At 48.8% G+C, this 13,876-nt stretch overlaps 1 protein-coding gene across 1 annotated transcript in view; it reads right to left on the bottom strand.

Annotated features, from left to right (window-relative positions):
- The window catches only part of UBA2 (ubiquitin like modifier activating enzyme 2), a 146,517-nt gene that overhangs the window by 46,222 nt on the left and 86,419 nt on the right, over positions 1 to 13,876 (bottom strand). Inside the window, exon 15 of the mRNA XM_085639365.1 lies at positions 12,532 to 12,637. Within this exon, the coding sequence (XP_085495491.1) occupies positions 12,532 to 12,637 (106 nt within the window). The remainder of the gene's footprint in view (positions 1 to 12,531; positions 12,638 to 13,876) is intronic.

Genomic DNA, 13,876 nt, shown 5'->3' with positions numbered 1-13,876 from the left:
TTTTAATTGCAGGCAGTCTACACGGCACCCCTCTACACTTACCTACTCCCTGCTGACGAGAGGCAACTACCTCGAAACACGTGTCCAGGGATGGCTAATGCGACACATACTTATTTCTTACACTTCGTAGCATAGGCGTACTCGCCGTCGCTACTACATCGCCCATAGTTCCATGGGGCAACTTGCTGGTATGACGAGCAGTGTGCGGCCATTTATACCCAATTCATTACGGCTCTCCTGAGCTATCGGACTGACTAGTCTTTGACCGGCACCTGCGCGCCTTGAAAGGTACTTTACCTATTTTTTATTGCAGGCAGTCTACACGGCACCCCTCTACACTTACCTACTCCCTGCTGACGAGAGGCAACTACCTCGAAACACGTGTCCAGGGATGGCTAATGCGACACATACTTATTTCTTACACTTCGTAGCATAGGCGTACTCGCCGTCGCTACTACATCGCCCATAGTTCCATGGGGCAACTTGCTGGTATGACGAGCAGTGTGCGGCCATTTATACCCAATGCATTTGTCTAGAGTATTGGCTTTTATGAGCCAGTCATCCAGATAGGGGAAGACATGGATTTGTTGTCTCCTGAGATATGCTGCCACAACTGCCAAGCACATTGTGAACACCCTTGGTGCAGTTGTTACTCCGAATGGGAGAACTGTAAACTGATAGTGTTGACCGTCTACCACGAATCGTAGATACTTCCTGTGAGCGGGATGCATAGGGATGTGAAAATATGCGTCCTTGAGGTCTAATGTGGCAAGGAAGTCTCCTTGTTGAAGTAATGGAAGGACCTGTTGGAGTGATCATGTGGAAATGATCTGATTGTATGTACTGGTTCAGTAGTCTGAGGTCCAGTATGGGTCTCAAGGTTTTGTCCTTTTTGGGAATGAGGAAGTATAGAGATTATACTCCTGTGCCCTGATGTTGTAGTGGAACAGGTTCTATTGCGTTTTTCTGAAGCAAAGACTGTATTTCCTGTTTGAGGAGCGTGAGGTGGTGAGACGTCATGGGACGGTGTCTGGGTGGTATGTTTGGGGGCGGGTTTATGAGTTCGAGGCAGTAGCCATATTGGATAATTTGTCTTACCCACCTGTCTGTAGTGATGGTATTCCAGACAGGTAGGAACTGTTGAAGTCTGCCCCCGACCGGAGTGGAATGGTCTGGGGGGGGGGGGGAGTGGTGGCAAGTCACTGTTTGGTGGCTGTAGAGGAGCGGGTGTTGTTGTTGTTGCCCCGTCCCCGGCCTTTATTATTGTTTCCCCGATACCCTCCTTGTTAGACCTGGCACCTTGGCGTGAGTCTCCCTCTTTTTGTCGCTGTGCCTCATGTGTTTTTATGGTGTTGGCCGCTCAGCGCGCTGTGCCACTGCCAACCAGTGTCGCGGTGCGAGTGCTCCCTATGTAAATTGTATATGTTGGTTGGATTCCATGATTGGATTGTTTGATTTACTGTCAGACCCCAGTAAAGTGCGCCAGGGGCGCCAGGGCATGTAAATGCGAACACCGCTGGTGGGCTTGCAGCACTGGTTGTGCCACCCACAGAAGCGGCCGGTAAAATATGTCTGAGGTCTGCCATCGCAGAACCTGCGTGCAGTCTGGTACTGACATGCTGACCGGCAAGTGCCCACACTTGCCAGTCCCTAAAACCTTCCCTTAGCTGCATGTTAGTCACCCCTCTGGTAGGCCCACGGGCAGGGTGCGTTGTAAGCCTAAGGTAGGACAAGCCTGGATGCGTGGCATGTCCTAGTAGTGAATGACCGCCATCTTGTTGTTCACTACTGCAAGGCTACCCTGTTCTCATAGGCCAGTATGGGCGGCCTGGATTGTTACACCCTATGATCCTAACCGACCCAGGGAACCTGGTAGAAGATCGAGTTTAGTATGCCTGAACTCGGAATAGTAAGGTACATCTTTTCGCAAGGTTTATTTTAATATTCCGGGTTTGCAAATGCCGCTTTTAGAAAGTTGGCCTTTGCTTGCCTAAACCTTTCAGCCGCCTCTGCGTGATGTGTATCTGATGTCTGGCTGGTATGAGTGACAGGACTGGGGGAACCCAGATGGGCAGGGCTAGGTAGCCTGGTAATGAATAGGACGATCGACAGGTGGATGGGTGGGAGGAGTGCTCCTAGGCTCTGAACAGGACAGTGCTCTGCTACCTCAATGCCGGCTCCGCCCCCTGTGGAGCGTCTGATGACTCTGCCCTGCACTCTGAAAGAAGAAGCCTGCATCGCGTAAACAAAGTGCTCAGAAACCGGACTGAACTAGGCAAGGGCCCCCCTGGCCTGGGAGAACCAAAGATTTGCTGTATAATGGAGGAGCCCTGCTCCTGAGAAAGTAGATCCGCTTTTGACCAAGAAGAATCTCTGCCTGAGGAGGAGGCACCGGGAAAGCTGTAGGAGGAAGACTGTCCCTATCCTGGGGGATTGGCCTGCAGTGGTGACCTTGCTGCCAAGGGAGAGAAGAGAAACTGTTGCTGAAGACTTTCACTTTACTTTTACTTTCAAGACTTGTGCTTTTCCAAAAAGATCTCCAAGGGCTTGGAACTGAGCTTGCCCCCTGAACTGAGCCCCAGGACCATTGGGCTCTACCTGATCTTCACTCGCCTGCTGCTGGACTGTGGTGTCCTTTCCCTCGCCGGAGCTGTGACCCTCGTGCCCCAGTCCCTCCTTGAGCCGTGACCAGGACTGCTTAGCCGCCCCCGCCTTGGGAAGAGCCTCGCTCGATCGGAGCCGCTCCCCCTACGCTGTGCTGGGCTGCCCAGTCACCTCGCTCGTTGGAGGCTCGCTGTGCACCTTCACCCTCCCGCCGGAATCGGCGTTTGTGAGCATCTCCAAGCCTCGGACGGCCCGGACGCATCTGCGTGCCCGGCTGCCCCGCTTTGTTCACCCGCCACCTGCAACACCCCGCTCTTGTCGTAAGCCTGAAGATCAGACACCCTCGTGAAGTGTGGGAGCCCCGGACGCCGCCTCGCTCTTCTGTCGAAGAGCCGCTGAAATCCCGCACCCGCCTTTGCGTCAAGAAACAAGGTACTGTACTTACGAACTCGACCGCGAGCTCGCATTGGATCCAGGGTCCGCAACATTCTTACTTCCCTGTCATCTGCTGTGTGCTCCCTGGGCGCTGCCTCAGCACGAAGTGCGCTGAGGCCTACAGTTACCTTGTGCCCGCCTAAAGAACTTTCCGTAAAACAAAGAGAACTTGACCGTATTTCCAAGAATTGTGGCCCCATCAGTTCAACGTTACTGGGCCTTGTATTTGAATCTGCTGAATCTACATAAAAGCTTATTTTTATATACTTCCTGATTGGTGTCCGTTTGTGGTGCATGCAAGGGGTTTACTGTATGTGTAATTGCATTTGCTTAACCGTGTACGCCTGAGACTTAGCCTAGACTGCTCGCGCCACGCACCTAGAGGGTGAGCAGGGGTTATTCTGGGGAGTCATCCTTCGCCCTGACAAGAAGTAAAGGGTCCCTGCTTGTTGTGGGTTCACACCTGCGTCAACCAGAGCCCCCTCATTTCTAACACTCCTCTAAAATATCCTTTGTTAGGGGATGTTTGACTTGATGTTTTGAAGGTGGAAGAGTTGTCTGTTCCCACATTTTTGGAAGCTCCTCTATAAAAGGAGCGACGAAAGGAGCCTCTGGGTTGAGTGGACTGCAATGCTCCCATAGATTTTGCAGTTTCATTATCTTTCTTAATTTTGTTCTAGGGCAGTGTCTACTGCCGGTCCGAATAGTTGCTCCTGATTAAAGGGTTGAGCAAGAATGGAGGTTTGTGCTTCCAGCTTTAAGCCGGAGATGCGCAGCCATGCGTGTCGTCTAAGCAATACGCTTGTGTTGACCGCCCTAGAGGCGGTGTCCGCTGCGTCTAATGCACATTTAATGGAGGCATTGGATATTAGTTTGCCTTCTTGTATGAGGTCAGTGGCCTGTGTTTTGAAAGGTTCAGGCAGGTGTTGCAAGAGATCCTCCAGTTGATCATAATGGGCTCTATCATAACGAGCCAATAGGGCTTGTGTATTTGCGATACGCCAGTGGTTAGCCGCTTGAGCGGCAACCCTTTTGCCGGAAGCCTCCAGGAGTTTAGACTCCTTGTCTGGGGCGGCGTGTCTCCGGTTGTTTGGGAGTTGGCCAGTTTTCTGGCATTTGAGACGACTAGGGAGTCTAGGGGGAGTGGCGCCTTGATGTACGCAGGATCTTGTGGCGCTGGTCTGTATTTTTTTTCTATTCTGGGGTTGAGAACCCTGGCCCTGACAGGGTCTTTAAAAACCTCAGTGGCATGCTTTATCACTCCCTTAATCATGGGTAGAATGTGGACTGTTTTCTGGGACTGCTCAAAAGTGTCGAGTAGAAAATCCTCCTCAGGAGTGTCGGTGTGCATGGTGACACCATGAAACGATGCTGCTCTGTTAATAAGCTGACCGAACCCTAAATGGTCATCAGGAGGGGAGGGTTTTGCGGGGTATGGAGCAGGGTCAGGCACATCAGGCATAGGGTAAGTCCAGTCATCTACTGGTGCTGTGTCCGGGAGTGTAAAGGGATCAGTAGGATCTGTGGGATAAGTAAAGAAATCTGGGTCTCCCCCTCCCCCAAAATCATCATCATCCTGTCGAGGTGGTGTATGAGAAGGAGATGGTAGAGGTGCAGGCGGTGGGGGTTGGGGGGATGAAATAGGAGGTAATGTAGGAGAGGAAGGACGTATGGGTGAAGTGGCACAGTCCTTCTTTGTAGGTGCTGGAGGAGGTGGTGAGTCCAGCTTCCTTTTCTTGTAGGGCACCGCTGTGACATGTCCAGTTTTTGGATTTATGTAAATCCGCTTTTGCTTAGGATCAGGCCGAAAGAGTTCCTCAGTGTCCGAAAGCGGCTGTGGCGCCAACTTTTTCGGGTCTTTATGGACGTGTTTGGGCACCGAAGATGTTTTGGGTGCCGAAGAACTTTTCGGATCCGGTGGATTTTTCGGTGCCGACGAGCCTTTCGGTGCCGACGAGCCTTTCGGTGTCGGTGGAGACCTCGGCTCCGAAGAACGTTTTGGTGCCGGTGGAAATGTCGGGACCGAGTGACATTTCGGGCCAGATGGAGATTTCGGTCCCGAAGCCTGCTTTGGTGCCGAAGGTATTATAGGCACAATGACATGAGGTTTGCTCGAGCCCGAGCCACCTGCAGGCTTACTTTTCTTCTGAGCCGGGCCCGAGGGAGGGGCTTCAGAAGATGTTTTTGGATCGCGACTGGGCCCAGTTGGCAGAGTCTTGACCAATGTCTTTTTGGGTGGTGTTGGGGGTAGGGGGGCTGGTATTCACAGGCTGCCCCGGATCTGAATCGTCGGCCTCGGACACGATTTGGAGATCTTCGGAGTCATCGTCAGGGACCTCCTGTGCAAAGATGTCTTCTGGTTCCAGAACCGGCTTGGCCATGATATGGCGTCGAGCTCTTCGGTCCCGGATGGTTTTCTTCGAACGGAATGCGGCGCAGGCTGGACAGCTGGATTCGTTGTGGTCTGGTGAAAGGCACAAATTACAGACCTCGTGGTGATCGCTATGAGGGAACTTTGCTCCACATTGGGGGCATTTTTTAAAAGGTGTCCTTTCCATCAGCCGCGTCCGGAGTCGGTCCGATATGGGTTCGACGTCGAGTTTTGAAGTTATGAGAGTTGTAGTGATTGCTATAAGTTTCTGCTCGAGCGGAAAAAAGTTCATCCGAACCCAATGGCGGAAAAAAACAATCTGAGGATGGAGTGGATGCCCATGCGCACTGTTGTCCAGGGGAGGAGTCACCAATGTCGTGACCAAAGACTTCTTCCGAAGACAACAACAACCTGCAATCATCCGAGCCCAACACCAGATGGCGATCTTATCCTTAGTGTGTGATCTGCAGCTCATATGCCTCGAACAAAAGGATTTGTATTGTTCTCCTGCTCACCATATTGCTTTCTTCTCTTCTATGGTCTCACTTTATTTTTCTTTCTCCCAGACTCTTCTTGTTCTTCATTTCCAAGGTTCATACTATTTTCCTTCATTAGTCCCTCATTTCCCATGGCATTGAAAAGTAGTGTCATGTATGCTACCATAGTGTTTTACAGTGTGCTTCTGAAGGGCGATTCAGCTTTTGGTGACCTGTACAGAAATCATCCTGAAGGAATATGCTACTTACCAGTATGCATCTGTTCTTGGCATGTAGAGCTGCAGATCTGTACACTTTTGCATAGATCGCCATCTGGTGTTGGGCCCGGATGTTTGCAGTTTGTTTTTCTTCTTGGACAGTCTTTGGAAGTCACGAGTTCGGTGACTCCTCCTTCGGTCCGTACTGCGCATGGGCTTCGGCTCCATCCTCAGATTGTTTTTCGCCAGCAGGGAAAAGATGGAGCGTAGTGATAATAGTAAGAAACCCATGTGTGTTGTATCTAAATAAGATAGACTGGAACGGATACAGGTAGCCGGGGAGGCGGGTGGGCGTGTACATTTCTGCAGCTCTACATGCCAAGAACAGATGCATACTGGTAAGTAGCATATTCAGTTCGAGGCATATGAGCTGCAGATTTTACACTTTTGCATAGATTATATAGCAGTACCCAGCCCTAGCGGCGACCACCGGTATCCGTTGCAGCGGTTTGAAATAGTGTCTTTAGTACAGCCTGGCCCACACTAGCTTGTTGCTTGGAATGCACGTCTACACAGTAATGTTTTGTGAAGGTGTGCGGAGTTGACCATGTGGCTGCTTTGCAGATGTCATCTAAGGGTATGTTCCCTAGAAAAGCCATAGAAGCCCCTATCTTTCTTGTAGAGTGGGCTTTAGGTGGAACAGATAATGTTCTTTTAGCTTTGTGATAGCAAATTTGTATGCACTTTACAATCCACCTAGCTATCCCTGATTTAGAGATGGGGTTGCCTTTATGCAGTGGAGAGAAGGAGACAAACAATTGTTTGGTCTTCCCGAAAGGTTGCGTTCTTTGTATGTAGTACAGTAAAGCCCTTTTAACATCAAGTGTATGTAGAGCCCTTTCTGCAACAGATTGAGGTTGCGAGAAAAAACCAGGTCATTCCACCGATTGATGAAGATGGAAGGGGGAAATGACCTTGGGCAGAAATTTTGGATTCGTACGAAGTATCACCTTGCTGTGATGTATCTGTAAAAAGGGTTCTTGTATAGTGAACGCTTGTATTTCACTAACCCTTCTAAGGGAAGTGATAGCTACGAGGAAAGCTGTTTTCCAGGTGAGGAACTGTAGCTCACATTTATGCATTGGTTCGAAAGGCGGACCCATTAGCCTTGTAAGAACTAAGTTTAGATTCCATACAGTGGAAGGTGGTGCCCTGCGTGGAATTACTCGTTTAAGGCCTTCCATAAAGGCTTTAATAGCGGGCACTCTGAACAGTGATAAATGCTGTCTGTTTTGCAGGTAAGCAGCAATTGCTGCTAGGTGTAGACGTATGGATGAATATGCCAGGTTACACTTTTGAAGATGGAGCAGATAGCATATGATGTGCTGTATGGATGCATCTAAAGGGTTGATTGTATTGTTACGGCAGTAAACAACAAATCTCTTCCACTTTGCGGCATAGCATGCTCGAGTGGTAGGATGTCTGGCTTCCTTGATAATGTTCATGCAATCAGGGGGAAGGTTAAGGTATCCAAATTCTAAGATTTCAGGAGCCAGATCGCAAGGTTGAGCTGAGCTGGGTCCGGGTGCCTGATTTCTCCATGGTTCTGTGTTAGGAGGCATGGGGACAGGTGCAGTTTTTGATTTGGTACCACCGATAGCTGTAGTAGTGTGGTGTACCACGGCTGCCTGGCCCATGTTGGGGCTACCAGAATGAGTGTGAGGGAGTGCTGTTGTAGCTTCCTTACCACTAATGGAATTAGCGGGAGAGGTGGAAAGGCGTATGCAAATTTGCCTGACCAGTTCATCCATATCGCATTGCCTATGGACAATGGGTGTGGGTATCTGGCGGCAAAGTTTGTTTTCGTGGGTGGCGAAGAGGTCTATCTGAGGATGCCCCCACTTGTGGAAGAATGGGCGAAGAACTTGTGGATGCAGTTCCCATTCGTGCATTTGCTGCGTTTGTCTGCTGAGCAGATCTGCCATGGTGTTTTGTATGCCTGGGACGTGCTGTGCCAGGAGAAAGATTTTTTGTGGAATTGCCCATCTCCATATGCTCTGTGCTAAGCGGGAGAGCTGGGGAGAGTGTCCCCCCCCCTGTTTTTTAATATAATACACCGCAGTCATATTGTCTGTGCGAATGAGGACTGCTTTGGCGGAAATTTGTTTCTGAAAGGATTTCAGGGCTAGAAAGATCGCCAATAACTCCAGATGGTTGATGTGGAGTAATTTTTGCTGTGGCGTCCATAGACCTTGCACTGTGAGGTGTAGAAGGTGCGCTCCCCAGCCGGAGAGCGATGCGTCCGTTGTTAGGATCACCTGAGGAACCGGGTCCAGGAATGGCCGCCCTTTGGAAAGGTTTGTGGTGTTCCACCACTGCAGAGAGTGATGGGTGCGGCCGTCCACCAACACCAGATCCGTCAGCTGTCCCTGGGCCTGGCCCCACTGCCGTGCTAGGCACTCTTGGAGTGGATGCATGTGGAGTCTTGCATGGGGCACTATGAAGATGCAAGATGCCATCATCCCTATTAGCTTCATAAACACTCTTGCTGGGAGAGAGTGTTGAAGAATGAATGTTTGGCGCAAGGCTTGTATGCTTGCGATTCTGGCTGAATTGGGATAGGCTATAGCCTTGGAGGTGTCTATAGTGGCCCCGAGATATTGCTTTGTGTGGGATGGTATGAGGTGGGACTTTTGATGGTTCACCGTGAAGCCTAGCTGGTGGAGCAGTTGGATGGTGCTGTTTGTATGTTGCACACACTGGTTGTAGGACGCGACTTATCAGCCAGTCGTCCAAGTACAGGAAGACGTGAATGTGTTGTCTTCTGGGGTGAGCTGCTACTACCGCTAGGCATTTGGTAAACACCCGTGGTGCGGTTGTGACCCCGAAGGGGAGAACTCTGAATTGGTAATGCTGACCGTCCACCACAAACCTGAGGTACTTCCAGTGAGAAGGGTGTATTGGAATATGAAAGTATGCGTCTTTCAAGTCCAGTGTAGTGAGAAAATCTCCCTGACAGAGGAGTGGGAGAACTTGTTGGAGGGTGACCATATGGAAATGGTCCGAATGTATGTAGGCATTTAGCGTCCGAAGGTCTAGAATAGGCCGTGGGTCTCGTCTCTCTTTGGTATTAGAAAATACAGAGAGTAGACCCCTAGATTTTGCTGATTGATTGGGACCTGCTCTATAGCTTGTTTTTGCAGGAGGGAGATTACCTCCTGTTTGAGCAGTGTGGTGTGTTCTTGTGACATTGTACGGTGCCTGGGTGGAATATTGGGTGGGGTAGATGTTAGTTCGAGACAGTAGCCTGACTGAACAATTTGTGTCACCCATTTGTCTGATGTTATGGTCTCCCAGGTGTGAAGAAAATGCCGTAGTCTGCCCCCGACTGGAGTGGAATGGTCTGGGAGAAGCGGGGAAAGTCATTGGGCGGGTGGTGTGGCAGAACGGGTGTTGTTGGTTTTGCCCCTGCCTTTATTATTGTTTCCCCTATATCCACCCCTTTGATAGCCCTTTGAGAAGGTATTCTGAGGAGGGGACTTGTAGGAAGTAGAGGCGCTATCGGCAGAGTAACCTCTGCCTGTGCCCCGAAAGGAGGAACGACGAAATGAACGTCTAGGGGTCTGGGATTGTAATGCCCCCATAGACTTTGCTGTATCCGTGTCCTTTTTCATTTTCTCCAATGCTTCGTCCACCTTTGGACCAAATAGGTGTTGTTGGTCAAAGGGGTGATTTAATATAGATGCCTGGACTTCTGGCTTAAACCCTGAGATTCTGAGCCAGGCATGATGACGAAGCAAGACACTGGTATTTATAGCTCTAGAAGCTGTGTCTGCTGCGTCGAGGGCACATTTAATTGAGGTGTTGGTGATAAACTTTCCCTCCTGTATTAGCTCATGAGCCCTGTGTTTATGTTTGTCTGGGAGGTGTTGCATGATAGCCTCCAGTTCATCGTAATGTGCTCTATCATAACGTGCAAGCAAAGCTTGTGTGTTGGCAATACGCCACATATTTGCGGCCTGCGAGGCAGTGCGTTTACCAGACGCATCTAAAAGCTTTGACTCCTTATCTGGTGGCGGAGCCTCCCCTGAGGATTGAGAATTAGACCGCTTCCTAGCTGTGGATACTACCAATGAGTCCAAGGGAGCAGGTCCTTTAATATATGCAGGATCTGTGGGGGCTGCTTTATATTTTTTCTCTATCCTGGGGTTTAGTACCCTAGCTCTGACTGGGTCCTTGCACACCTCTGCAGCATGTTTGGTTACCCCTTTTAGCATGGGCAATATTGCTGTGGCCTTATCTTGTATGTCAAAAGTGTCCAGTAGGAAATAGTCGTCAACTGGCTCACTATGTAATTCCACCCCATGGTAGTGTGCCGCCCGCTGTATTAAGTGGTGGAACCCCAGGAAGTCCTCTGGAGGAGATGGCCTGGATGGATAAATGTCATCCTGAGGCACATCCGGTACATCAGGGTTGTGGTAATCCTCCCATGGGTCTGGTGTCCCTGGAGGTGTGGGGTCTATTGGGGCGTCTGCCGGATCATAATCTGGATCTCCATAATCAGGGTCTGGAGATGGGGTTGGAGAGCGGTGAGGCAAAGGTGGTGGAGATATGGGAGGTGGAGGAGGTGGAGAAGGTGGAGGAGGTGGAGGGGAGGGTACTCTGAAGGGGGATGTGGCAGAGTCCTTCCGTTTTGGCGGTGGAGGAGGATCTGGCTTGTGTAAATGTCTTTTTTTGGAAGACAAAGGTAAATGACCAGTCTTTGGATCCTTTGTTAAAGTTTTTTGATAAGGATCAGGCGTAAATAGTTCTTGTGGCACCGAATAGTCTGTCGGTGCCGATGTTTTCGGAGCCGAGGGCTTCGATGGTTTCTCCATGCCATGCTTTTTCGGGATCTCCGATTTCTTCGGTGCCGAGGCGGGCTTCGGCGCCAGGGCGTCGGTGCCGAGGGGCTTATGCTTAATCGGCACCGAGAGTGCAGGTTTCGAGCCCGATGACTTCGGAGCCGAACTGGGCGTGGTTTTCTTCGGTGCCGAACGGTGTTTTTCGGCACCAGGAGTAGGCTGGCTCGAGCCCGAGCCGCCGGGAGACTTATGATGCTTCGACACCGGGCCCGAAGGTGGGGTGATAGAAGCTGTATGTTTGGTTTTCCCTAGGCCCGAAGGCGAAGGTGTAACCTGAGTCTCTTTCGGTGTGGGTACAGGAGTGGGAGGGGGTAAAGTACTCACGACCCTCTGCGCCGGTGTTATCTCCTCCAGGTCAGAGTCGTCGGCCTCGGAAGCGCTGACGAGTTCTTCCTCCTGCTCGGTGTGCTGCTGCCCCGAAGCTCCGGTGTCGTCTCCGAAGATGTCGGGTGGAGCCGAAGTCGATGAGTGCGCCATGGTGCGTCGAGCTCTTCGATCCCGGATGGTCTTTTTCGATCGAAAAGACTTGCAGGCGGGGCAGTCTCGAGCCTCGTGTTCGGGAGAGAGGCAGAGGTTACACACCTGATGGAGGTCGGTGTGGGGAAATTTAGACCCACATTTTGGGCACTTTTTGAAGGGAGTCCTTTCCATCGGCCGAGACCGGAGTCGAGGGAGGCCCGTAGGCTGGTGCCGATGTCTGGAATCGAAAAGTTCCGCCGAGAGAGATGAAGAAGATGATTTATATCTTAAGAATCTCGATGGACGAGGATTTTCCGTCGAAGGTCGAACTGGAAAGGTTCGAAGCCGGAGCACGAAGTATCACATCCGAGCCCGATGGCGGAAAAAAACAATCTGAGGATGGAGCCGATGCCCATGCGCAGTACGGACCGAAGGAGGAGTCACCGAACTCGTGACTTCCAAAGACTGTCCAAGAAGAAAAACAAACTGCAAACATCCGGGCCCAACACCAGATGGCGATCTATGCAAAAGTGTACAATCTGCAGCTCATATGCCTCGAACATAAGGGTATTGGTGTTTTGGAAATGGTACAGGAGTAATTTTTAACCAGATAACATTCATACTATTGGGAGTGCAATACTCTCATGTAACCACTATTTTGTTTTCTAATTGACTACTTCCTCTTTACTTTAGGTTTGACCAAACAAACTTTGGAAAGATGAAAATTAGAAACTTGGTATTAGGGTTACATTATTACTTTATGTAACCAGACACCATGTCTCCAATCCTGGGCTTTCACTGAACAAATGTGTGCATTTGATTAGAGCGGTCCAAGTTCATTTCAACTGATACAAATGGACTCTCAGAACTAATTACATTTTGGAAAAGAGAACGCAAGATATGTTTTTTAACATGAGAGTTCTAATTAGTTCGCTTCATATTCTGAAAAAAATAGAACTAAGTAATTTACCATAGTTATAACTGCAGAACAGGATACAAGAGTGAAAGATAAATATTTGTTACTTCCATAGGAAATGTCACAAGTTAAGTAAACACAATAATACCTATGAATTATGTTGATAAGCAGTGTGTAATCCTGAAGGAAATCATCAGCTTGAAGTCTGCTGCCATTTCGAATTCCAAAATCTGAAATGTTCTTGTTGTTGTTCCCTAGAAGAAAAATACCAATGTCAAGAACTCAATCCCACCAAGTGTATTTATGTAATGGGAAGTGAACAATAAAATTAAATGTTCTCAGTACAGTAAATCCACAAGGAGAAATCATAAAGGATCATCAGTAAGGAAAGACACCTGCATGGTTGTAAGAGAAAATGGAGAGAAAAGAGACAGACAGAGAGACAGAGAGAGAGAGCGAGAGATGGGAGTGGGGGGGGGGTCAGGGGGATTACAAACATGAGCACCAATGGAATAGCACTGGAATAACCATATTATGGGCTGAACATGACCTAATTATCACAGTAAGGCACACACTGCCACACACTTATTAAACAACACTTAACTAGACAAAGTCCCCCGCAAGACCAAAGCTATATGAACATTTTGTGTAGGCCTGGGTGTGAGAAAGTGGCTCTGTATATACTGTTCCCTAATAGGTACAGGGTGTACAGAGTCCACAGTCCCCCAGAGGCTGATAGAGGTCAAAGTTAGGTATGACCTTACTCTCAAAAAGTGGTAGCTTGGTCGAGCAGTAAGGCAGTACCAGAGGACAGTGTAAAGCATTTATTGTACACACTCAGTCAGCAAATGGTTTCACACACTCAATAACTGAACTCTAGGCCAATGATTTGTATATATAAAATATATGCTTGTTTTATTTTTAGAACCACAAAGGGGGTAAAAATATACTTTCTCAGAATGAGGGGTTGAATATAAATACTTGTGTTTCAAGCAATAAATTTGTGTAAACAGTCACAGTTGGTTGCCATAAACAATCCTATTTCCTAAACATACAATGCATTGAGCTCAATGGTAAATTCAGGTTATTTGTAATAAATTACTTTTTAGGTTACTTTTGGAATTCCAGGTCTGGATCCTAGAACCAGCCTGGGGTCAGTATTCAGAATCAAGTGTTGAAAGTCGACTTAATAACTGTAATGATTTTTAAATAATATTTAGCTATTTCAAAAGTTAGCACTTAGAAAATATTTCGCAGAAAACATTCAATGGATCTCTATGGCAAGAAATTCAAATTGCAGGTAGAGTACTTTATCGTTACTTTAGTAATCCAGGACTGGGTGCCTAGACCCAGGACTGGGGTCCTTATCAAAAGCAGGTAAGTAATTTCGTTTGCAGAAATGGTACGATTTTAAAAGAATATTTCAAATTTGCAAAAGTAGACACTTAGAAGAAATTTCACAGAAAAGCAGACAATGGTTTCCTATGGGAGAA

This window comes from Triturus cristatus, chromosome 12 (assembly GCF_964204655.1).
Source record: "Triturus cristatus chromosome 12, aTriCri1.1, whole genome shotgun sequence".
Taxonomy (NCBI): domain Eukaryota; kingdom Metazoa; phylum Chordata; class Amphibia; order Caudata; family Salamandridae; genus Triturus; species Triturus cristatus.
Note: the sequence above shows the minus strand (reverse complement) of the source record. Positions and strands in the feature narration are given on the sequence as shown.